The sequence below is a fragment of the Vespula vulgaris genome, chromosome 22, assembly GCF_905475345.1.
Source record: "Vespula vulgaris chromosome 22, iyVesVulg1.1, whole genome shotgun sequence".
Taxonomy (NCBI): Eukaryota; Metazoa; Arthropoda; class Insecta; order Hymenoptera; family Vespidae; genus Vespula; species Vespula vulgaris.
The window spans coordinates 2214070-2241061 of NC_066607.1; the positions used below are offsets into that span (position 1 = coordinate 2214070).

Consider the following 26992-nt stretch of genomic DNA (forward strand, 5'->3'; position numbering starts at 1 on the left):
ATGAAGTAAAGTCGTTCATTGATAAGAAGCGGGATAGAATCGAGAAACATCTCTATATGTACGTATAACTACATACATATATATATATATATATATATATATATATATATATATATATATAAATTAAATGTTTAAACTTGATATTTGTGATAAATGATTAATATACATCGTTCTGCATTTAAATTCGTATATAATAACTTCAATGAGATAAAAAAAAAAAAAGAAAATGAACGAAAATGAAAAGAAAAAAGAAAAAAAATGAACTACATTTATAACTTTATATGACTGATAAAATTGAAATATTTTTGAACGATGAACTTGCAAAAAAAAAATACTGTAATATTCAGAATATAATTATATTTGTTGTCAAATTTATGACGGAGTTAAGATAGGATATTAGACTCTTTGGTGGACTTTGAAATGATATAACTGCTTCTTATAAGAAATCACATTTTAGAGAATGTGATTTATTATAAGAAGGTTTAATATTCGCAATTAAATGGATATATTTAGAGCTAAAAAAAGAAAAGACAAGAACTTCAGAAAAAACAATTTTACAAAAGTCGATTGTTATTGTGTGTTTTTATTGATAGGAGAAAAGGAATATTACGAAAGAAAATAAAGTATTTTTCTCGGCGAGGAATAAAAAAATATTTCAATAACATGATAAATGCATATTGTTCAAGAATTAATGACTAATATTTTCATAATTTTTCCTCCTTGCATTTACGATTTCTTATAGATTTAATAATCTTTTAAATCCCTGTTATTTTTATTAAAGCAAATGCTGAAAATTTTTAATCCTCGTAATTAATATTAACTTTCTTTTTTTTTTATAAATTTCAAGTCGTTCCATCAAACCATTTAAAGGATGATACACACACACACACACACACATGTATTTAGATTTTCATATGAAACGTATAAAAGATCTAAAAAATATTTTTGAATATCTCAAATAATCCGGAATATAATTATCTATTTTCGATATATATTGAAAACATAAAAAATTTATTACGAGTGTACCTAAAAATGGAGATATAATGGAGTATACTAATAATCTGAGCAATTAGCTTATTATGATAAAACGAAATAAGACTAGTTCATTGTCATTCTCGATAATATTTTTATTCTTCTCGGTAATATTATTGAGCATGGTTTTATCTATGGGCATTTCCTTTTTTCTTTTTTATAACAATATATTTTATAATAGCCATATAGATATAATAAAAACATAAATATATACAAACATACGTACATGAATATAAAATATCCAATCGAATAAAATTTCGTAACTTAATTTTGTTTATAAGTTTGTCGTTACTGTTCGTATCCTGTTAAGTATCATCGAGAATATGACCGATATTATTCGATTAACTTTACTAAATATGTGAAGGAAAAATAAATCAAGAATTACAATTAACAGTACGTTAAAATTGTTCGAGTATAATCGAACGTGACACTTAATTTTAAAATTCTCTTTTCATATGAAAACTCGATATGCCAAGTTCACGATAAATAAAATTACTTAATCGAATATATCAATAAAAGAATATGATATATATATATATATATATATATATATATATATATATATATATATTTGTGTGTGTGTGTGTGTATATTTTCTTATATTTTTTCCTTTATCTCGTGGTTTATAAAGAGATCAAAAAGAAAAATAATTTCGATAGTAACTATATATTCCATTATCGGAGAAAGAAAATTCTCAAAGTCGGTTTACAATTAATGGACATTTTTTTGCAATAAGAAATTAGTTTCGATAAGAAGAAAGACTGTAATCGGTCAGGCGATTTCTAGCTTACGTAATAACGATATATGCGAATGGTTGAGATTCCCTCTCTTTCTCTATCTCTCCCTCTGTCTTTCTCTCTTTCTTTTCTGTTGATTCTTTATAAAGCACGAGCAAAAAAAAGGGATAAACAGAAAAGTGCATAAGATGGTGATGGCTGGATGAAAGGGTATCTACTAGTCATAACATACATTTATAAGCACCATTATGTATTATACTTACCCAGATACGAGCAATTATCGAAGGACAATCGATAGTAAGAAGTTAAATAAAAAAAAAAAAAAAAAAAAAAAAAAAAAAAATTGTATAAATCTTATAAATCGATCGTTGGACCAATCAGTATTTCAATTCCTTCTTTCCTTCAACTCCAATTTCTTTTTCTCTTTTTTTTTTTTCTTTTTTTCTTTCTCCTTTTTCCATTAAAGATATCTCACGAAGTCACGTAGGTAAAAAAGTTTTTTTCTGTTGATCCTCACGTGTACGTGAAATCGTATATCTATTAGAAAATATAACAAAGTAAATACTCAAATAGAGATAATCAAATGTAACGATCACGATCCAATAGTTTCTTCGATGCAATATGGCATGTTTCGAATATCTTCGAATATTCTCACGTGGTTTATGTAAAGTCATTCATACGAACGAAGTTATCTTTGTTGAGTCAAGCATTTTCCGTCTGCTTCTGATAACGAAAGTCGCACAACGTGCTTTCCCCTTCTATCCCTGTCTTCCTCCTCTATACCCGAAATTTAATCAACGAATAGTCCAAAAGGAGCTATTTCTGTCAACGCGTGTTATAATTACGAAAAAGTATATTTATGATAAACAAAAAAAAAAAAAAATAAAGCGCACACTTCTTAAAAGAATAAAAACGTTTCGGAAAAAAAATTAGTTAGAATTTCTACGACACTTTTTGCGTTTGTGATCGTTAGAAATGAATTGTTTGAGATTTCGTCTTGGAACATTTTTGTTCTTTTTCGAAATGATATAACGAATAAAAATGACGAATAAAAAGAACGAAAGAAAATAGAATCACTAGGTCCAGGTGATTGACGAGATAAAATGTAAATACGACGGAACTATACTCGTTATCGCTAAAATTTAAGTATCAACTATGAATGATATTAATCCATTGGGAAATTACAAAACGTTACGCATGGATCATGGCGGACACTGACGTTCGTCACTGCGCTCCACGTTCTAACTCCATGTAAGTATCTGCGGAGGTGTTAGCTGGCAAGGGTCATCGGCAAGGTTATCATGCAATGTTGAAAAAGTAGGGGGATTTTTTGTCCGAGGACGAATCAGTTGGCCGTCGTAGAACATCGATCGGTCGAGTACGACGAGTAATCCTTCGGAATCCGGTTGTACAAACGTTCATCACATTACTGTTTCATTTCCTTTTGTTTCTGTTTATTTTCCTCCTCTTATTCTTCTTCTTCTTCGTTCTCTACTTCTTCTTCCTCTGCTTCCTTCCTTCCTATCAAACATTTCCATCTTCTGTTCGACTGTGTTTCGAAAATAGTCGAAAATTTGTGCGTCGAAGAAGAAAAAAAAGGAGAAAGAAAAAACAAAAGTAAAAAAGAAAAGTTTAATCGCTAAGCTGTTCGAATGTTTAACGTTTTTGAAATGAAGTCCGAGGAAAAGAACGAGACGGTCAAAAAGGATCAATCGAATTTTCTACGAAATTGGTACGTTTGGATCATTAGCATGATAGGACTGTCAAGTTTATTCTTACTAGTGACATTTTGGTGTACGAACATATTCCAAGATACTATTCTATCAAGTTTAATAATACAAAAGGGTACGACGAGCTTTGATTTTTGGGAACGTCCTCCCGTCAAATTGATCTACAAGTTTTACATCTTTAATTATACGAACGTAGAAGATTTCGAGAGTGGTAAGGCAAACAAGTTAAGGGTCCAACAATTGGGACCGTACATTTATAGAGAAACGAAGAAACGCGTGAACGTTCAGATCCACGAGAACGGTACGATAAGTTATCAAGAGGAAAAATCATATCAATGGGAAAGTGGAAATCCTGAGAACGAGATGATCGTAGTACCGAATATTCCTCTTCTAGCGGCTATTTCCTATTTCCGAAACTTACATATTACTGCTAAATTACTTTTAAACCTTGGCCTCTCCACGATGAACATAAAAACCTTTTTAAATCTCACCGTTAATGATTTTCTTTGGGGATACGACGACAATCTTTATAACGTCCTGAAAGCATTGAGCTCGTTACAGGAACCTCTACCTTACGAGAGATTTGGAATTCTAGTCGGTGTAAATATATTTTTATCTTCATCTTTATAAATTACAGGACATCGTAATTATTTTCTAACAGAAATCGAAAATTTCTAAACGAAATTTTACAACGTTATCTGTCTATCTATTCATCTAAATAGGGATCTAACTATCCATCTTTTTTTATGATTATAGTCTAATGGAATCTCGAAGGATCGGATCACTATAAATACAGGTTTTAACGACATGAATTATCTTGGTATAATTGAAAAAATAAACGGCAAGAGTATTCAAAATATTTGGGGCGATGAGAAATGCGACAAGATTTATGGCACCGATGGATCAATATTTCCACCGAAATGGATCAACAATTACAGTACTCCTCTTTATATATACGTTAAGGAATTATGTAAACCGTTGTCCTTTCGTTTTCATGAATACGGCAATGTCCATGGGATACCTAGTTTGAGGTAACTATGGCTTTTCAAAAAAAGAGATGAAAAAGAAAGAGAAGAACATCATAATTTTGTACAATGAACGTTTAATGATCAACGAACGTTTCTTAATCCCTCAGATACAAAATGTCAGTAGACTCGTTAAAAATCTCCTCAACGGACTCCTGTTTTTGTCCAAAAACAGTGGGACACAATGCATCGGAAAGAAAGTGTCCGCCTACTGGAACTTTTAATGTATCAGCTTGTAATTCCGGTCTACCGATATTAATTTCCTTACCGAATTTCTATGGTGCTGATCAATCGTTGATAGAATCGATCGATGGATTGAAACCGAACGAAACTCTCCACGAGAGTTTCTTGGATTTGCATCAGGTAATTTTTTTTTTTTTCTTTTTTTTCTTTATATCCATTAACAGCAAGTATTTTGTTTGGAGAAAAAAGTCCAAAGAAAAAAAGAATAAATAAATAAATAAATAAAATAAAATAAAATGATATAAAGAAAAAAAACAAATTTCTATTTTCAGTTTTTGGCCCTTCCAATGAACGGCTCATCGAAGATGCAATTGAACGTAGAAGTTCGACGAGCTATTGGTATGCCGTATACTGGTAAAATGAAAGATGGCATGATATTACCTATCATGTGGTACGACAATACGCTCGATGTACTTCCACAAAAATTTGTCAACATTTTCTTTGACGCTCATTTTGTGATAACTATCGTTGAACAAGCCTTTCGATGGGGTAGCGTCCTCGTATTTTTAAGTTGCATTTGTGCTCTTTCAATAAAAGTACGAAATCATTGCATACATCGACATCTACCATTATGTGAAAACGTTTCGGTCGGAAACAGACTAATAGAGGGATGATAAATTATAAGCTCATTGATAAAAGTTCGAAAGAATATTTCTAATTTCATTCATTCGCTAACGAATGAACGTGAAGTGGGATGAGATTGTTGGAAGTAACGAAAAGAAAAAGAAAACGAAAAATTAAAAAAAAAGACGATCTTCGTTTTTTGACAAAGTTCGATTTATCGAGAATCATGAACGTTCGACAAGTAAAAAGGCTTTTCATTATGCGGAATACAAAGGTTAATACGTGAGTACGTAAGTACTTAGATAAATATTTGCATGAGAAACTTATTATTACTGATTGAATTTTACGAGCGATTTTATATTAAATTCGCATTGATTTTAAAATATCGTAATATCGTCTAAATATCGTAATAATATCGACCGTCCGGCAGTTTTTGCCTTCTACATTTATTAACTTCTTATGTATACATGGATACATGCGTAATACGTAATCCATGTAACATATGTTAATATATGTATATATATATATATATATATATATATATATATATATATATTTGATGAAACTGATGTTTCCACGAGAGGAAAAAAATATGAGACATATTTTTGTCGTCACGATTCTTAGGTCTCCGGAGGTCGCTCGACGTTATCGCGATCTATCGTAAACCAGCAATCATTCGCCGGTTAAACACTCTTACGATTAAATTTATTCGCTATAAAGAATATATATATATATTTTTTTTTAAATAGAGAACATCTTTCTAAATAGTCACATTAAATTTATCTATGGAAAATACGTGTAACGATACTAAAAATGAGAAAAAAAAGAGGAAAGAAACATCCAACGTAAAGAAACTCGAATTACGAGACGATCCTGCAATATGAATTAAATTGATTTGTGTTGTATTAAAATGAAACGAGAAAAAAAAAGAAGAAAAGAAACAGATGAAAAAAAAATTCAATGCCTCGCGATCGACGAATCATTCGATTGGCTTTATCGTAAATGCGCATATCATTATAATCATAATTACCGGTGATACAGTAATTAATCATTTCATTTTTATCATCCAATTTCCCTTGAATAATTCAATTCGTTGTGAGCAACTAGTAGGAAAAAAATATAGAAAAAATTATATTAGAAAAAATAATATAACGATGCTAACGCAACGTATGTAATTTAAAAGTTCACAAAAAATCATTTAATAGATGACTAAGAAAATATTATTTATCGAATACTTCGTTCGTTCATTTGTTCGTTTGTTCGAGAGAGAGAGAGAGAGAGAGAGAGAGAGAGAGAGAGAGAGAGAATATTTTCCGATAATAAAATATTCTCACGACTAAACGATATCGCAGATCGATTCGAAAAAACGTACGATGTTATGTCAATCGATCGATATCGAATTATCATTCTTACGTAGTTGATAATATTATATTTTTTTATACCATTCGGTTTTGTAGATCATATATAGCTTTAAATAATCTCTTCAAATGATGATAACAATAATAATAATAAATATGTTTCAATGTACATAGAATTATCAAAATGGAGGAAGAAATTCCATAAAATCTATGCGAGATTAGACGCATACGTAAGAACGATGTTTCAAAGTGCGCGTCGACATACATAATTCAAAAAAAAAAAATAATAATAATAAAAAAGTAAAAAAAGGAAATGTAAAGAAAAAATGCCCGTGATTTAAGAAGATACGTGCTTACATGCCTTAGACAATTAGATAATTATGATAGATATATGTATATATTTGTGTGTGTGTGTATATATATATGTATGTATGCATATATGTGTATAAGTAAGTACATCCAAAATAAAAATTCAAGAGATTGCGAAGTCCAAGAAAAAGTTATGAAAATCATGATTAATTATAATAAATCACGATTAAAGGAAAAATATAAACGAGAGAAAAAAAGAAAGAAAGAAATAATCCAAGGTAGAACGATTTAGAAACGACTTTATTCCCGTTGACCAAAAAATGAAAAAAAAATAAAAATAAAAAAAAATAGAATAAAATAAAATAAAATAAAAAGAAGAATTACCTTCCCCTTTTTAATTGTACGTCGATTATAACTTACCTTACCACTACGGTAGATGCTCGCGACGAGCGCGAAACAAAATGGGAGAAGGGAAAAGAATGAGAGGGAAGAGGATAGGACGATTAGGGAATTGGGAGACTGAGGAGAGGAGTCACGAGTGAAAGAAATCGAACTCGTGGCAAAAGTTATCTAACAAAATGATTTCTAAAGAGCCACGGAAGGTCGAGAAGAAGCGACGATCGATAGTACTTATCAATGCATCTTAATTCGATGCAAATTTTTCAATAATCCAATTATAAAAACCAATTACCATTATATATTTTCCGTATGCTCCTTAAAGAGAGAAAGAGAGGGAGAGAGAGAGAGAGAAAGATAAAGAAAAAAGAAAAAAAAGGACAGCGAAAAAAAGAAACGGATAACCTCTGAAAAATTATTTTCCGTAAGAGATAATTAATAAACAAGTGTTTTCAATCGATTGATCGATCGATCATGGAATGATCGGGAATCAATATCCACTAAATTTTACACCGCCATTTCTTTTAATCGTTTCTTTTTTTTCTTCCTTTTTTCTTCTCGTTTTATATTGACGTCTTCTTTTTCTCTCCTCTCGTTCCGAGAATTAATTAATTAATTAATTAATTAATTAATTAATTACATTCATTTATTCGGTCGATTTGTACGATCGTTATTATTCGTTCATCCGTGATACGTTATTCGTGTGTTACGCACAAAACGTATCCTAATATTTTTTGGCATCCTACGACGATTATTATCGTACAAAAATAATCTTACCTACATATATTAATACTAATCATTTCTAAACTTAACACGTTTACGATATAAAATATACATATACAAATGAGTAACGTAAGATCATCGTACAGACTTAGTTAAAGTAATAATAATAATAGTAGTAATAAAAATAAAATCGCATAATAATAATAATAATAATAATAATAATAATAATAATAATAATAAAATAGCATAATAATAATTACAATCAAACAACACCGTCTTTCAAATTTCCATTTTACATCTTTGCTTTTTTCTAGACTCGTTGTTTCACGAAAAAAAACGAAAAGCTTATCGTTTCTTTATCAGCGATGATTTATTACTTTTATAGATCTCTCTTTTTCTTTTCTAAAATTTGAATACCTAAGTTAAACCACTGGTTTAGAGAGCGTCTGGACGGATTGACAGATTATACTTGAATTTCTTTAGAAAAAAAAAATATATATATATATATGTATATCACCCTCCACCTACCTCACTCCGAGCACACCGGCACTTTCTACAAATTTTTTTGTCGAATAAACTATAATAAAAAAGAAATAATAGTGACTGGACGGCGACGGCGATGGCGACGGAGTGAGCAAAAGAAAAACAGAGAAAAAGAAAAGAATAGAGATAAAAACAATAAGTAAGAAAAGATAAGAAAAGGAAGTCCTCCTTCTGAGAGATTACCCGCGTCCGAAAAAAGAAAAGAAAAGAAAGAGAAAAAGAAAATAAGGAAAAGAAACGAAGAAAAAAAAGAAATAAAAAATAAAAAAAATGAAGAAAAAAAAGAGGAAGAACGATAAACTATACATTCCGAACCCAGACGATTTATATATCGACTGTTCCCTATCGATCAATGGATATATCCAAGGACATTCGTTTCGAAATAGATCGCATTTATTTCTTCTTATATTTCTTTCTATACTTTCTTTTATATTCTCGCGCATTTGCCATGCTAAATAAGTGTCTCCATCGAGATCTTTCCTACAGGTAAATGTAATAAATATAATTAACGTCGAAGTATAATAAACGTCGAACCGCATACACGCGGAAGGACTCATCAAACAACTCACGATTGGGTTATTAATCGATCGTCCGTCTCATGGAAACGCATAAAAAGTAATATTCTTCGGATTAGGGAATGTTGCTTGAAAAGAAAAGAAAAAGAAAAAAATCATGAAAATAAAAAAAATTAAAATAAGTCGAACAGAAAGGGAATAAAAATTAATTGGAAAGTTTTGACGGACGATTCGAAATAAATGCATTCGATATCGATGATGATTTTTTGTCTCTTTCTCTCTCTCTCTCTCTCTCTCTCTCTCTCTCTCTCTCTCTCTCTCTCTCTCTCTCTTTCTCTCTCTCTTTCTCTTTCTTTCTCTCTCTCTCTCTCTCTCTCTTTTTGTCTATCCCTCGATAAGAAGAAGAATTTTATTTCGATGTTTGAAACGCTGGATTTAGTTGACCAGTTTTGTTGTTAGTCGTGTTCGCTGGCAAAGGATTACTCAGGTGAAGTTTTTCCTGTCGTTTAGCAGCTCGTGCCAAACAGCAAAGAGCACCAATGAGAATGATCACACCAAGTGCAGCCAATCCTCCTGAAAGCGCAGCTCTAGCGACAGGCGGCAAATCGACCGCCATTTTTAAGAGCGAACGCATCTCTGGTGGTAACTCATCGATTACCTGCAAAATAAATACAATAGTTTTTTCTTTAAAATTTTTTTCCTCTTCAGTATCATTTAATTGTTTTATATTAATCATCATTTAAACGTTATTTACTTTTATAATATTCTTCTTTTCTTATGGCTCACTTCTTTTTTTGTTGTTTATTCTTATTTAATTTTTTTATTATTTTATTTTACAAATCCTTTAACAACCGAAAAGAACATACAATTTATATTGAAGAGAGTTTATATATATATATACATAAAATATGCATATTAAAGCAGAAGGTCCCTTGATTTTGACGACTATGTTTCTAAATTTTTACGTCTACGTAATATTTATCGTTCCATTCAACACAGTATAAACAGATCGATCAAATCGTTACGTAAATGTCCAACCAATCTATCCAAGTAATCCTCACATAATCGATGTGATCCTTTCAAAAAATACACATTGCGATAGGTCACGTTATTTCTGTTTCTTTCTATCTGTTACGCGAGATAATCATTGGAATGTTTCGAATACATGCTCGGTAACAATAGCAACGATTCCTAAACTCTCATTGTTTGCGGTTGTAACAGTTATAAACGAGAAATACGTGCTCGATACGTAACACCCGTCATTGCATAAAATTGTGTCTAAGAAACTCGAGTAATTTCTAGTTTCGATCTATCAAAGATATTATTTGAATGAAACATCAATAAAATCGTGCTCGTTAAAATTTGATTAATTGATTAAAGAATAAAAAAAAAAAAGAGATAGTAAATACCTTGATCGATAATTTATTATCATTCCGATCGATCTGAAAGGTTTATTCGAATATTCCCATGCAATTGCAATGGAAATAAATAAGTGAGTAAGTATCACGTGGCGATAAGACAAACGAGAAAAGGATACATAATTTATAATCGATGTTATACAAAAGTAGAAACGTTCTAAATAAAAGATGTAAATAGATATTGCAACGCACAACAACAACAACAACAAATACAACTAAGCAAGTAAGAAAGAAATCATTTTCAGAGAAAGAAAGATAAAGAAACGCGTTTCCTTCGATCGTTGAAAAACAAAACGAAAAAAAAAAGAAGAAAAAGCAGTATGGTATAATAAGATACAAAATGGGATATAGGTGCAGTGCTGTTGTTGTTGCTATTGTTCATGTTACATGCACACACAGACATATATATACACTATACAAATAACTTACATCATCGAACCACATGATGGGAAAAACGATATCGGGAAAAGAGGCGACTTGCTTGATATCTCGCACCTGGCTCACTGCAAGGTTTATTTGCATCCTTGCTCGAGCCCGAAGGGCCGTGCCCATCATTGGTTGCACGTCGACATATAACTCGTGCTTATCCTGTTCAGCCGGTGACACACCTATCACGGCCTCTCTCAATGCCGGATCGGCTGAAAAAAACAAACGGAAACAAAAAAAGAGGTCACATTATCGTTATTGTGTGAAAAAAAAAAGAGAGAAAGAGAAAGCAGAGAAAAAGAAGAAGAAAAAAGAAAAAATTACGACGAATCAAAAACTAATGCTACAACGACGATTTTCTATTTCCTTACTTGTAATTTGTTTTTAATAAACGACTTTTAACAAACAAAATCATCCATCAAAATATTCCATAAATAAAGAAAATAATTATTATATCTTATCTCAACAGACATACATACATGCATACATAACTACAACTACGTATGTAAGATCTAAATACTTCTACGTAATTCTAAATATAATAATAATACGCAGAAGTTACGTGAATAACTATGCGTGGATAATAATGCAAGCGATGGAATTTTCTTTTGATAAAACATCATCGCGAAACAATTTCTATTAATTTTCAACGATCTACGTTGTTGTGGGAGTTACAGTAGAAGAATGTAGGAGGAAGAGAAAGAGGAGGAATTCGTTCTCTGACGAAAGATCGTTGCTATAGATCAAAAGTGAGATCTTTCTCTTTTCCCTTTCCTTCTATCTCTCCTCTCTCTCTCTCTCTCTCTCTCTTTTTCTCTCGTGTCGTTTACGTAGAGACAATTAGGTTCGATTCGAAAGTAAGAGGAAAATTCAAAAGTTGACGACTCGATCGTCGTCATCATCATCATCATCGTCATCATCATCATAGTCGTCGTGCAACAGTCATCGTCTGGTTCTTTCTCCTTCTTCTTCTTCTTCTTCTTTTTCTTCTTCCTTCTTCTTTTCTTCTCACGAAACAAAGAGACGATACCTCCTGGTGGTGTAATTCGTGGGAGTATCGCGGTCACGAATCTCACGATGCTTCGTCGAATCGAGCAGTTATTGTTGGAAGGGAACGCAACGACAAAAGGGAAAAGTTAGAGACAGAAAGAGAGAGAGAGAGAGAGAGAGACAAAGAAAGAGAGACAGAGAGAGAGAGAGAGAGAGAGAGAGAGAGAGAGAGAGAGAGAAAGAGAGAGAAAAAAGAAATAGGTCTCGTGGGTAACGTTTCGCGAAACCGGAAGTGAAGTAGACAAGACGATGACTTACGAAATAGCATGAGCTTTCGAACGCACCTCGTAATACGCATAGAAACTTTCTCTTTTTCCCTAGCTAGATAATAGAACACGTAGCATCGATAGATGCATGAATAGATACATAGATCGATGGATCGATGGATCGATGGATGAATTCTACCTGTATTGCATCAAGAAAATTTTTGATGAACATTCGCTTTACTACTCGTAATTACTATTAGACTTGTATCGCTCTCCAACGATTATACTTTTTTCGATATATCGATACTTTCGTAATCTCTATTACAAGTACAAGTAATATTAGATCTATCGAAAAATCTCTTATAATTTTTATATATAAGAAAAATAAGTATTTATCTGTTTTTTCATATTGTTTTGAAATAAAATTTATAAAGAGTATTTGTATAGATAGATATAACTAACAAATCCTTGATTATCCCGAAGGATTTTAAAACGAAAGAAAGAACAAAAAGGAAACAAAAAAGAAGAAAAATTAAGATATAAAGAGCAATTCACCCATATAAAAGTGTGGAAAGCTAAGAAGTACGGGTGAGTCGTATTGACAGACCGATACGTTGAATGTTCCTTCAGGTGCACATGGTGGACCGGCAGGACAGAAGCATTGTTGAGAATGTACTTTGTCAGGTGAGGCAAAGACATTCGACGGTGGCGTAAATCTATATCCAGGAACTCCCCCGGAAGTCGTCACTTCTTTCTATAAAAAAAAAAAAGAGAAAGGAAATCCGATCGTTAGTAATTCCAAAGAAAAGAGAGAGAGAAAAAGAAAGAGCCTATGTAAGATTTCTCTGGTATTGTTTCGATGTGAGAAAGACTACTTTCTCAGGCTATCATTTGTTCCTTAAAAATTAATTGCTTTATTTCACGTTTAATTATTAATAATCAAATGTAGTCATTCAAAAAAAAAAAAAGGAAAAAAATTTGCTTTACCCGTAACAGATCGGATTGCAAATGATAAAAAAAAGAGAGAGAGAGAGAGAAAAGAAAGATTTAGTTGTTAAAAAAAAAAAAAAAAAAAGAAAAGAAAAGTTGAGAAAAAATTCGTCCTTTACCTGAAATACCAAAGGAAGGGCTCTACAAAGGTCCTTGTCGAAAATTTTAAGAACGGTATCCTTAGTTATGTGAGGTGGAAAGATACTACCATCTGTACCCATGATACTATCGCAACTTGGTGTCGACCAATGACCCAATGCCTCCTTACCGTTCCATTTTTCCATCATACCGTATTTCGTCACATCATTTTCACCCGTAAAAATTGTATACCAATCCGGTTGGGTACCGTTCTTCCCATAAAGTAAACCAAATTGATCGTAAGGTAACTTTTGTTCCTTCGGTACAACGTCTTTGGCTAATTTCAAAAGTGGATCCTCGTATCCCCAAAGTAATTGTTCAACGGACACCTCGACGAAAGGTTTTATCTTTAAAATGTCCATAATCGACGCCATTGCGAGTCTCAGGAAACGTGCCGCATACTTCGATTGACTCGTTGCTGATAACATTGGAACATTTGGCACGACGACGAGATCATCGTCGGAACCCGATGACAGTTCCTATTAAATGGAAAATTACGAATGTTTATCTAAACGTTCATTTTATCTATGACACACACATACATATACATGATCTTGATAGAATCTTTAGATAAGATATAGATTGGTTTCAAATTACATATGATTATCGTATTTTTAATATTCTATAATAAATTATTTCATCATAAAAGTTTATTATGAATTTATAATCTATTTCATATCTTTATTAATATAAATAATTAATTGATTACGATGAAAAAGAAAAAAGAAACGAAACAAATTTTTTTTAATGTTTTGCATGAAATTCATAAAATACTTCATATAAATAATTAACCTTGCACGTCTTATCGGTCGTATATATATTATTATTTATCGAACGTCTTTGGGAAAAAAAGAAAAGAAAAAAAAAGCGAAGGAAGAAAAAAGAAAACAAAGGTGAAGAAAATCTGCATAAAAGATGACAATCGGAAAATGTCGGATCACGGAAAAACGACGTCTAAGAAACGTAAATTTAAATCGAAGTCCTCCTTTCGTTCTGAAACTGAATATCTCGGCAGCACGAATAGTTATTTTCCGTGCTGATGCATGACATATTACGTGCGGTATTGAATTAGTAACATCGAGAAGACGTCTGAATTAACCATGTATTCCGGTCTTATCTCCGGATATTCATTGGTTTTTTTTTATTATATATATCGCATCATTATTTTCATCGAAAGATCATCGAGAAAAATTGAATATTAGTAGATCATGCGATTTGTCATTTTTTCTTTTTTCCTGTTTCTTTTTTTTTTTTATTAGCCCTTCCATTTAAATATCTTCCTCATTCGTTCATTCGTCATTTTCCATCGAGAAAGACGAAATCAATTTATAGAAATAAATTCTTAATGAGTTGTTGAAAGAGTTACCTCGTTCGAATGTAAATCGAATACTCGTATGAATCATATTAGGATCGCGAATGTCTCGACTTTTTTTTTCTTCTCCTTTTTTTTTTTTTGGTTTTTCCCCGTTTTAAAATGCACTCGAAGAAACGGAACTTCTTTTATGAAAGGAGAAAAATATCTGTGCGTGTGAATGTGAATGTTAATGTAAACGCGAATTCATTCTACGTGTGCACATATTTACCGGTGGATTTCTTGAAAATTTATTTTTATACTCGAAGTAAAAGGATAAGCGTAAGTCAAACGTTAAAAGGTTTTACAGATTCTCTTTCGTATCGTGAAAATATAGACGTCTTGATCTGTCTCTCATGAAAATACGAAAAGTCGACGTATTGAATTCGTTTCAAAATGATCGTTAAAAGAAAACGCATATTTATTTATCGGTGATCTATTTTCATCGATTATAAAAAGAAAAAAAGAAAAAGAAAGACTAAAGAAAATTTATGCAATGTTCATTGCTAACCAGTTAACTTCCGTACATTTGATACCACAAACGTGTAAAAATAAATTATGCATCGTTTACTTTTCTCTTTTTCTTACCGCCATTTGCTGATTCTTGCAAATAATGACTTTTTTATGTCCTTGATCTCGACTCGATCAGTATTGCATTTCAAGATTATTTTCTTTGACGAAATCACTCGAAGAATAATTAATTAAAATTCTAATTAATTTTAATAGCAATTTAATAAAACATGAAGTGAATCGAATGATAAATCTATTCTTACGTACGTATATAATTAAAAAACAAAAAGAACAAAATTATTATTATTATTATTATTATTATTATTACTATTATTATAAAAATATAATTTTTTTTATATGACCAACCGACCAACCATTCGAATTTGAAACGAATGATCTATGATAATCAACGATTTACTTAAATACATCCAATTGCAATTATTGCATAGATAAATTACGCGTATACAGTTATCACCTTCGTCGTTGGTGAAAGTTTCTTGCACGTTTACCATGCGTGTTACCTTCGCATGGTTTCGTACACCTTCTTTAGGTTTCTTACTACGTCGTTATATTAACTCGTACACGTTAGAAATGGAATAATTATAAGTGGAAAATATAACGATCGACAGAGTTATGGCGAACTGTTTTTAACTTTATAAATCATAAACTCCTTTAGAACGTTATTATCTAATTATTTTCTATGTTATGTGTAATGCACGTATAAATATAGTATATATATATATATATATATATATATATATATATATATATATATATACGAGAGATAAGTACAGATGACCGAGCAGTTATTATAAAATGAAGAAAATGAACGGAAATTCTTTTCAAGTCTTAACCGTAAGAGTAACTATATTCATATATTATATATATATATATATATATATATATATATATATATATATATCGTATGATTGAATAAGTCGTTAATACTATTAGATATTCACTACTATCAGGTTCAAGTAATAGAAATAAGATTCAAATAAATGTTAATCTTTCGAGTGACGATCATGTAATAACTTTTACGATCTATTCGTCTTCCAAGATAATAGCCGTTTCAATCATTCTCAACGAGACAAAAGATGGAGTTTCATCTAAAAGAAGAGAAATCGTACGATACGTTCCACGACGCTAGGTCATAAGGTCCATCGCTCAAAAGAATGATGAGATGCGGTAAAGAAAAAAAAGAAAGAAATAGAAAACGAGAAAAACAGAGAAAGAGAGAGAGAGAGAAGAAAGTAAGACTCGATGATTAATTAAAACCACAAATTCCGGTTCGACGACGACGACTCTTGTCGTGATCTTTCAAAGAAATGCAATCGTTCTTTTTATTTGTTTTTTCCACACTCGACATGAACATTCAATTGGAATATTGATGAATTAACTTATATTAAAGAATCAATTCCTCTTTTTTCTTTCTCTTTTTTCTTTTCTTTCCGAAGAAAAGTCAATTTTACTTGTTTATTTTTTCCTTTCATCGTCCCTTTTCTAATATTTACGTAAACCGAAAGACCAGACGTCGGAAAGTAAGAACTCGAGAGAGCTTAATTAAATAATAATACGACAGGATTCTGCTGTTGAGAGTTTTCAAATCTCATTAATACATTAATCATTACAACGAAGCTCTCGTGGAGACGATTGTATTATCTCGATTTGTTCTTCCAGCGATACTAGACACATCAAATTTTTTTTTACTTTCTTCTTTTCTCTTTCCTTCTTTCCTTTTTCCTTTTTTTTTTTATATCGTTCACGCGCAAAAATTGTCATCGTTCAAATTAAATACGAGCCGAACGATCTTACACGAGAAATATATTAAAACGTCGATTGTTTACGAGGATCGTTGGATTACATTGAAATCTCTAAGATGTGAGAATAAACAAAGGAAAAAGGAAAGAGAAGAAAAAGGAAGGAGAGAAGAAAGAAAAGAAATCTTTATAAATCGACTTACCGGCGTGAAAACGTATTGCTTTCGAATTTTGTAGCTGACCGTATCATTTTCGTTGAACTTTATCTCGACTTTCTCCCAGTGCTGTGAATAAACGTACGGTCCGAGCTCGTCTAACACAGGTTTTTCGCCGTTGTTCAAGAATTCATCGGCATTCGTGACGTTGTAAATGTATACGTGTAAACGTGGTATAACAGGCGGCGCTTTCCACCAGCCGTAAGTCCTTCCACCGTCCTTCAACGCGATTTGCTTGTTCACGATGATATTTATCAACTGAGGGAAAAGAGCTGCTAAAATCGCTGCTATAACGATCAGAAGGACGCCGAAGGCCACAGCTGCCCCTATAAAAACAACAAAGAAAGAGAAAAACAAAATAAAATAAAATAAGAACGAACTGAAGGAACGAACTTCATTATTTTCTCAATCAATAATAGTTAAACGTCGAAAATGATAAATACACTTATTAACGAAATGACTTCGCTCGATTTTGAATCGTTTAGGAGAACACGAGAAACAGGATTTTTTCTATCTATAATCGTCGAGCTAAAAAATCCTAATAAAATAAGAAATTAAGAAAAAAAAGGGAAAAAGGTAGAGAGACTTTAAAAGATATGTAATAAAAGGACGATCACGAGCATTTGCTAGTTAACGGATAGAATAAATTTAGATTAGCGAAGAAAAACTACGAGAAACCGGTCGGTTCTGTTCATTAAGAGAAAGATACGAAAGTTCCAATGTCAAGGTCACAGGGAGTCAAGGTGATCATGACAATCATGCCAGGGGGCCTAGAATTAATGAGTGACTTTTTTAAGATATATCTGTACTTTATAACGAATATCTTTTTACGGTTTTTCTTTCTCTTCTTCTTCTTCTTTGATAATTGCAACGAACGAATAGTACAAAAAAAAGAAAAGAAAAAAAACTATTAAAATATGGCAAGAATATCGGTAAGACAAGTTCGTTAATTAACGATCATAAATATAAAATGATATCTTTAATACGATCCATCAACGTATAATAACGTGTATTACGATTAAAAATGGCTACGATTTTATTGGCTTTGCCATGAATTTTAACGGCAAAAAAAGATCTTATTTGAAGATCGAGATGCAAATGAAATAAATAGAAAAAGAACGAGTAGAAGTAGTAGAAGAAGAACAAAATTAACATTTAAAATAATTCATTTCTTTTAAAAAATAAAAAGATTACGTAAAAAGCTGTTCTCGAAGAATAAACGAGGATAACTCTTTTACTATGAGTTGAAAAATAAATAAAACAACTAAATACATTATTCGAATGTTAACATTTGCATTTATGTATATGCCTATTACGACACATAAACCGAACTATTCTGTGAGATCGTCGACACTGATCTATTACGTTTCGATAAAGCGATATACTCCATTAGGTCAAGGTTACTTTTTTTTCGAACTTGTTACGAAACTATTGAATTTTTCCTCTCTCTTTCTTTCTCTCTCTCTTTCTATCTCGTGTCTTCCTTTTCTTTCTCTTTCTTTCCTTTCTATGAAAGAATTATGCGCGAATATCTCATTTTATCTTCGCGATGCGAACGAACATTTCTCGACGCGAATCGTTCGAAAATAATGTCGATCATTCTCGAGTATTGACGTAAAAATCGTGAATTATATTTATATTATTCCATCGACGTTGAATGAAACGCACGATTATAGATAATAAATGATTACATATACTCGATAGACATAACTGTGTGAGACATTATTATATTTCTTCGGACGTTTTCTTTTTTTTTTTCTTTTTTTTCCCTTTTTTTTTTATTTGATAAATATACTAAGCATTAAGAAATGTAATAACGGAGAGGGGTATAATACGTAATAGCGACATATACGACAAATACCAATCGCGGATTTACTCAGAGACTTACTTCAGTGGAAGCATTCGCTTCGGACAACCAGTGACGGAAAAGAACATAAATTTATATTACATAATAAATTTAATTCTATATCGTACACGTTGAACTTCGTCATTTTTATTTCTATATTATAGTAATGTTTCTCGTTCAGTTCTCAGTCTTTATTATTTAAAACGAAAAGATACGCGTTACATTCCTCATTTAATTGATTTATTTTACATACATACGCACGTACTTGCCGTAAAACATTTCTTTTAATTATCAGCCTATTTAACGCTTAATATTTTGTCTCTTGATTGAAATACACAAATCAAAAATAAAACAACATTATCGTTCGATGTAAAAAGAAAAAAATGCATTCGATGAAATTCCGATCGAAGTCCATTTACCTACTACTCACGTCATCGATTACAACCGGCTCGTAAACTTTAGAGGGAAAGGAAAGGCACGAAAGTTCGTTCGTTAAACGTGTTATTTAATATTTCTAACACGTTTAAACGTTCCGTAACACCGTAAGCAATCGTGGACCAGTTTACGTGGACAAGATTCTTAATAGTTTTATTACTATTACATAGATATCGGATTTCTTTACGTTCACGTTCATAATACCACGTTGTTTTAACGTTAAACGTTATCGTCTAACGCTGACCGCAAATTTTTTCCGAGCCGTATGTTAACCTTCTATTTTCCTTTTTCTTTTCTTTTCTTTTTTCTTTTGTTACAATCTACTTAAACGTCGTTGCAACGTAACGAAGAGAAAGTGATTTTTCTATAATAAACAAAAAATGAGAGAAAAAAAGGAAAATGAAGGAAGAAAAGAAAATAATCATTTGTAAAGAAAAATAATCAGACATATCGGATAGATCGATCGATTATAATTTAAATCGACCGTTTCTTTCCAACATGAAATTCGTAATCTTTAAACGAGATAGAATTAATTAGAATTGTAAAGCTCGTTTAGAAAGCGTACGTCCGAATGAAAAGCGAAAAGCGCGTGTAACTATCGTACCGTAGTAATCATAATTCTCGGAATAATAAGTACGAAGAAGGGAATTAAATAAAAATAAAAAAGAAATAGTAAAGAAATAATAATAAAGAAAAAAAATTTTTTAAATCGATTCAATGTCCTCATTCATTACCTACGGAAAGCGACGATCGTTTCCAAGAACTAATATTGCGATCTAAACTGTTCCACGTTAAAAAAATCTCAAGTTTGCCTTTCTACGAGAGCATAATATTGTATATCTTAAGGAAATTATCGAAGTCGTACTAAGTTAATAAAGAAAAAAAGGAAAAAAGAAAGAAGGAAAAAAAATTTCAAATCTTTGTATTTACGACTCTCCTTATTACGACTCTAGGATATTATTTTTTTGTCCAATCCAAATGAAATTATACGAATAGGAATTAAATATTTATAATTAAAACGGCTAAGAAACGAATCTCGTGTAAAGGACTAATAAAGCAAATATCGAAGTGTACATTTATCGGCGTCATTAAATTCGACGTACATATTTAACGACCGATTAAATATTATGGAAAGAAAAAGAAAGAAATAGAGACAGAAAGAAAGGAACAGAGAGAGAGAGAGGGAGAGAGAGAGAAATAAAAAACATTACGATACGAAGTAAGAGAAAATAATTTGCGTTTGTCTACAAGACAAAAAGAAAAAGAAAAAGAACGAAAAAGAAAAGAAAAAGTCGACCGCCAACTAACTTCGATCTCTTGATCTGGATTTGTCGATTTTTATTTCTTTTATAGCGACTAACTACTACTAATGGGGAAATCGTAAAATTTTTACGGCGAAATATCATGGATACGATTCGGTACTGTTGAAATCTAGATCAAAGCAAAATAAAGTAAATACTTTTAGCTGTCGGAGCGTGCAAAAAAAAATTAAAAATAAAAGAAAAGGAAAAGGAAAGAAATAAGAGGGGAAAAAGAAATATGGCGAACGATTTAACACCCGTGGAAGCCTTTCTAGAAGAGAAGTCGCTTTGATATGCACGAGGAAACGCTTCCTCGACGGAAGAAAGATCGGATCGTCTTCCGACTTCTTCTTTTTTCTTTTCCTCCTTCTTTTCTTCTTTCTTTTTCCTCCTTTTTTTCCTTTTTCCTGAACCTTTGCACATTATTTTCACGCTCCCGTGAACGATTAGCCTTGTAAAATATAAATAAAGCAGGCATAAAGAGGCGTCCGCCGGCCTGTAAAAATTCTATTTCGAGTTTGATCGTTGATTTCGAGTTTAAAACGACTTCAAACTACCCTCGAGTGCTTTCGACACTCGTTATTAAATTTATCCTATGATGGAAGATCGGAAAAAAAGAAGAAGAAAGAAAAAGAGGAAAAAAAAGAAAAGAAGGAAAAAGAAATCGGAGAAACGCAAGCAGCGAAGTAATAAGCGAAGAAACGATATTTCTTTACGTAACGATCGCGATCACGAAGTCCAAATTGCGACGAATTCTCCTCGACTATGTATGTAAGTACGTATGTAAGTATTTAAGTATGTAGTTTTGTACTTGAAAAAATACAAGGCGATATTTCAAAATAATAATAGATGATAATCTAAATCAACGTTTCCTAACGCTCTACGTTCCTCGTAAATTTTATAAGTGTTCCGTGAAAAATGATCAAAATTCATATCCAGTGTTTTATTATTATTATTATTGTTATTATTACTATTATTATTATTATTTTCATCGGTTTCGTTTTGGACGATTAATTCTCTTAAATTATATATTGATTAATTCGTTTATCGTTAATCGTTTTCTTTCTTAAATTATATATTTATCGATTATATACTAACTCGCTTAGTTTCTTTTTTTGTCGTTAATATCTAACTATCCATCGTATAAAATAAATTAGATGTTTCGTTCTAATTACAGAATTTGTCGAGTATTCTCCGTTCGAAGAAAAACGCTGATGTAAACGAAATCGAAGAGGATGGACAGGATACGGAAATCATCTCGTTCGTGTAAATACTTATTTGTTAGAAATAAATTAGTTAACAATTAGATAGTTTTCATACGTTATCCCTACGAACGTGCCGTGTATGTTTAATGTCGTAAAAGCGATCTAAATAATTTCTTTTCGGTCCAACAAAGCAAAGAAAAAAGTAGAAAGGAAAAGAGAGACAGAAAAAAAGAGAGAAAGAGAGAGAGAAATAGGAAATGATATCTACGATATTGTACGAGCGATCACTTATATAATCTCACGTTGCGTTGACATCGCCTACGACGTCCAGTGAAATTATTATAGTTCGTTCCTCGTCGTTGACCAAGTGATCGCATGGCTCGACGAATTTCAAATGTGGAATAGCTATCTACTTACTCGAAGGAAGAAGAAACGAGTACTACTTACTTAGATATACAACGGTGGAAACAATAATACAAATATTATATACGACCTCTAACATCATAACATTTTAAGAATTGGAACAATTATAGGGAACGATAAAATCGAACGTAAAAATATTTACTACCTCGAAATTGAACTAATTAATTTTCTTTCTGTTTAACGGAGTTGTATAACGGTATATACGATTCTGTAAAATAAAATAAAGCTGTCCGAAAGGCAAGCACGTATGTATATCTATATATATATATTCATACATATATACGTATTTATATATAGATATGTATTTACGATTATATATCTACGTACGTATATATACATACTGATTTATTTATTTGTATATGTACTTACGTATACTCGTATTTTTTCATAGTCGGGAAAGCTTCACACCGCGGAACAATTAACTCCTTTCCGGTCTATCTTTCACAACGTGAGTTAACAATCGAGAGGCCACAACGAATCTAATTTAATTTGTCAGAGAAAGTCTCGCGACATCGAACTTGTCGTTCTCCTCTTCTCCAATTTTTCTTTTCCTCTCTCTCTCTCTTTCTTTTTTTATATCATTAAACCTAAACTCTTCTTTTCTTTCTTTCTTTCTTTCTTTCTCATTTCTAACCGACTGACCTATTTACTTATTTCCCTTTTTCTATCGTGAAAATTTGCTCATGGGAATTCTAAAGAGAATAACGTGTCTCATATTCTTGTATCTATGTACTTGTAAAAGTGAAAGGTGACTTTAAAATTATAAAATGGAAATGGGAATCAAAATAGAATGAAAAGAAATTTTCGATTTTGTTTGATAAAAAATTCATAAAGATTACAAACTTTCGTCCATCATCTACTTTGAAATTTAGAATTTTCTCTATATTTCTTTCTCTCTTTCTCGCTAAACGTTACGGACGACTTCGCGCGACCGACCTCCATTTCAAAGTCCCACTACAAACTCGACGTGTACTTACTTATTTACGCTCGACATTTTCCACGAGACCGTTAGAAAGAATATAGAGGAACTTTCCTGTCTCGAAATTTCTAATTTAAAATTGAAAAGCGTCGAAGATACATACGTATGTCTCTCGAAACATTCTCTGCCATAATTAACGTATAGGAAAATTTATTTCATTTATTTCGTTTCTTTTCTTTCCTTTTTTCTTTTTTTTTCTTGTTCGTAATAATATTACGATACTCATCCTAATATTATTATACACTAATAATTCTCCAGAATCAATGGAATTGACGTTACATTGTATTAATACTATTATCGATATTTATGCTTATCATTAGTACTATTGTAAGAAAATTATCGTGCTCTCATTGAACAAAATGAAAGTCACCTTGATATTTTCCAAAGGTATAATATATATCAATTTGTACAAATTACATAGGATTCATTTTACAGGCCAATTAAAAATATGAAGTTTTTGTTTGATTTCCACGAATTTTCTTTTTTTTTTTTTGCTTTTTTTCTTCTATTTTTTTTTTCTTTCATAGAGGCTAACAATCTCGAAGTTAATCGAGGTGAAAGAGTCAAGTGCGTCATTCGTATTTGTATGCGAGAATACCTATGAGAGGAATCCGTACTATTTTATCATTTTCATCACGTACGATGCTACTTTTGGCTGACCTTCGAAACAATTGATCCTATTTTTAATAGACTATTGTGTTTACTCGCTAACAATATATACTTACGTATACATCGTAAATATCATTTATAACATTTTAATTTATTTACAAAGAATATTCACGAAGTTCAATTTTTAAAGACGAGTTTGTGTTTCACGAACTGAAAGCGGAACAGAAAAGTACGCCGACTCGCTTCTTGAACGAGAATCAACGATCGATCGAGGTCGTACTATCATTTCGTGCTGTTCTCGATGAATCAAGAGAAATCAAGCGAAACCAATGGAAGAAACGTCGACTTTAATACACGTTATAATACAATCCTGAAAATATCTAGATAATCTATCTCTGAATTAATTAAAAAAAAAAAAAGAAATTTACATTCCCCATTAAATTATAGAATTTTTATGCGTTACCACCCTTTTTTCATATTTCCATTTAATATTCATTAAATGCTGCCTATAATAATTATGTAAATTTCGTTAATAGTTTCAATATAAATAGATGTATGTATGCATTGGTTCATCCGTAAAGTTCTTGCTGTTTTTTCATAAATACATTAAAATATGCCAGTCGTGTATAATGATTTGTTAAAAATTAATTAATATATATACTTTATTTTCAATATGTTGTTGTACGATATTGTCCTTTCTTTGTTAGATTTACGTTAAAGTATGTTCCATGATAGAAACTTTAAAGTTGTATCAAAGACATTCCGAGATTTCGCTTGACAGTTCTCCGACGAAATTATTGGGACAGCGCCAAATTTTATATTATTCATGATTCGGTCGCATAAATATTACAAAAGTTCACTCGATCTTTGACAAATTTTCTGAGGATTCTCTTTCTCTGAGGAAAGTTTCGAAATCTTGAAAAGTGAAAGACGATTTGTACGAATTTTCCATACGAACAATCGAATAAAAATATAAATTACACGGATCACGAGAGTAGACATATTTCGATGTAGATACGACGATTTGATGTTTGAAAATGTGAATTAAAAAAGAAAAAGAAAAAAGGATATATATAATATATTTATTCTTATTTATTATTATTATTATTATTATTATTATTATTATTATTATTATTACGGTTATATCGTTAATTCTTATTAAACCATAGTGTCGTGATAATTAATTTAAAGCAATGAAAAAAAAAAAGAAAAAGAAATGAATTTGAATTTGATTCAATGGACATATTTACGATTCCTTAGTCGCTTCAGTTTCCCGTGTGTTAATCGCATTAAGAAAAATAAAATCGAAGGGAAGGTAGAGGATACGAAGCGTTTGTCGGTGGAAAAAGAAAAAGAAAAGAAAAAAGAAAAAAAGAAAAAAGGATTACTATGGGTAAAAGGAGATAGAAGGTACGATCAGTGGCCTCGCCTTGGTGCAATGAGCTTCTATCGCAGGCGAAAGGATGCCCCTAAAGCAACGAATGGTTCTCAACCTATGCCATTTGCCTATATCTTAATTATGCTAATCGGAATATTCGCCACGTTTATATTTTCCAAGTATAATTAAGATGCAATGTGATTATGAATAACTCGAAAGAAACGAGTTGAAGTCTTCGATTAAATCAATGACTTAAAAAAAAAAAAAGGAAAAAAAAACTTCAATATCGAATTTCAATGAAAACGAATATTTCTTTGTTAAGATAAAGATCTTCCTGTCGAATAAAAAAATTTTTTACCATATTGAAAATAAAAAAGGAAAAAAAAATGGATAAAAAACATGAGAACCTTTTCGTACGCAGTATGTCCATGGTAAATGAGAATTCAAAGTGAGATAGCGTTGCGTAATTAATTTTTTCTTCCCCCTTTTCCTTTTCCCTCTGTTTTTTCTTTTACTTCTTCGTCTTATTCCTCTTCTTTTTTCTAGTTTTTCTTCTTTCTGTACGAGTTCGAAGTCGTTTATCTTCCTAACTATTCAAACGAGCTTTCAAAACTACCACTTTGTTCTCTAACAAGTAGGCGCCATTAAAATCTCCAAGAAACGCATTACATATTTTAAATTAACTTCAATGACATTATGTTAGTTAATATCAGACGCATTAAAACATATTTATCTTTATTACTTTACAGAAAAAAACATAATTCAAAGAACGTGCGAATCGAGAGAGAGAGAGAGAGAGAGAGAGAGAGAGAGAGAGAGAGAGAGAGAAAGAACCTGATCTTTTTTTTTTTTTCATTATAATTTAACCTTTGCCTTAATTGCCTTTCATCGTTGAGTAATTAAAAAAAAAGAATGGAAAACAAAATCTATCTCCTTCAAGAGACTTTGTCGTAATAAAACGAGAAGATAAAACAAATAATAAAAAAAGGAAGAAATAAAAAATATTACGTCAATCCATAAGAATTCGTAAGAATTTGCACGAGTCTCCATCTCGAAGAGAGAGAGAGAGAGAGAGAAAGAGAGAGAGAAAAAAAATGAAAAAACAAATAAGTCGAAAGATAGTCGACGAAAGAACGTGCTGTTTTCATTCTTCGAAATAAAAAGAAAAAAAAAGAAAAAGAAAAAATCTTCTGATGCGACGACAATGTTAAAATTTTTTATATGATGAAAGAACGAATCGATTATGCACGAGGCGAAGTCGTTGATCAGCGCAGAAACGATATATACGAAACTTGTTAAGAAATTCTTCCGAAACGCGTGTGTTAAACGGTGCGACCTCAAAACACGAGCGCGAGTTTCGAAGGACGAAGAAGTCGTCATCCTCGAAACGTCGAGTGCTGTGTGCGTAATAATCAACCACTTCATAAATTCGTCCTTAAATAGATATAAGTCCAAACTTTTTCTAAGCACTTCGAAATAATTAATCAGAACAGAACGCCTTTCTTACGTGTGACGCGTGCGTTACGTGACGTCCGTCTGTCCTCCCGATCATTCATAAATACTCTACGTGCCAATAA

The 26992-nt window shown here is 31.5% G+C and overlaps 2 protein-coding genes across 2 annotated transcripts in view; one reads left to right on the plus strand and one right to left on the minus strand.

Annotated features, from left to right (window-relative positions):
- The first annotated feature begins 3111 nt into the window (after positions 1 to 3111).
- Positions 3112 to 6976, plus strand: LOC127071528 (lysosome membrane protein 2-like). The gene is made up of 4 exons (XM_051010886.1): positions 3112 to 4099; positions 4256 to 4530; positions 4635 to 4887; positions 5040 to 6976. Exons 1-4 carry the CDS (start codon positions 3422 to 3424, stop codon positions 5379 to 5381), a joined length of 1548 nt encoding a protein of 515 aa, XP_050866843.1. The 5' UTR covers positions 3112 to 3421; the 3' UTR covers positions 5382 to 6976.
- Positions 6977 to 7277: 301 nt separating this feature from the next.
- The window catches only part of LOC127071527 (scavenger receptor class B member 1), a 31093-nt gene continuing 11378 nt past the window's right edge, over positions 7278 to 26992 (minus strand). The window contains exons 2-6 of the mRNA XM_051010885.1: positions 17228 to 17565; positions 13385 to 13882; positions 12831 to 13029; positions 11023 to 11231; positions 7278 to 9833 (exon numbers count right to left, since the gene is read on the minus strand). Coding sequence (XP_050866842.1) covers positions 9585 to 9833; positions 11023 to 11231; positions 12831 to 13029; positions 13385 to 13882; positions 17228 to 17565 — 1493 coding nt within the window. The 3' untranslated portion in view covers positions 7278 to 9584. The remainder of the gene's footprint in view (positions 9834 to 11022; positions 11232 to 12830; positions 13030 to 13384; positions 13883 to 17227; positions 17566 to 26992) is intronic.

Coding starts and splice junctions, on each gene's coding strand:
- LOC127071528 (XM_051010886.1), top strand. CDS start 3,422: ATGTTTAACGTTTTTGAAATGAAGTCCGAGGAAAAGAACGAGACGGTC. Junction 4,100..4,255: donor GATTTGGAATTCTAGTCGGT/GTAAATATATTT, acceptor TTATGATTATAG/TCTAATGGAATCTCGAAGGA. Junction 4,888..5,039: donor GTTTCTTGGATTTGCATCAG/GTAATTTTTTTT, acceptor TTCTATTTTCAG/TTTTTGGCCCTTCCAATGAA.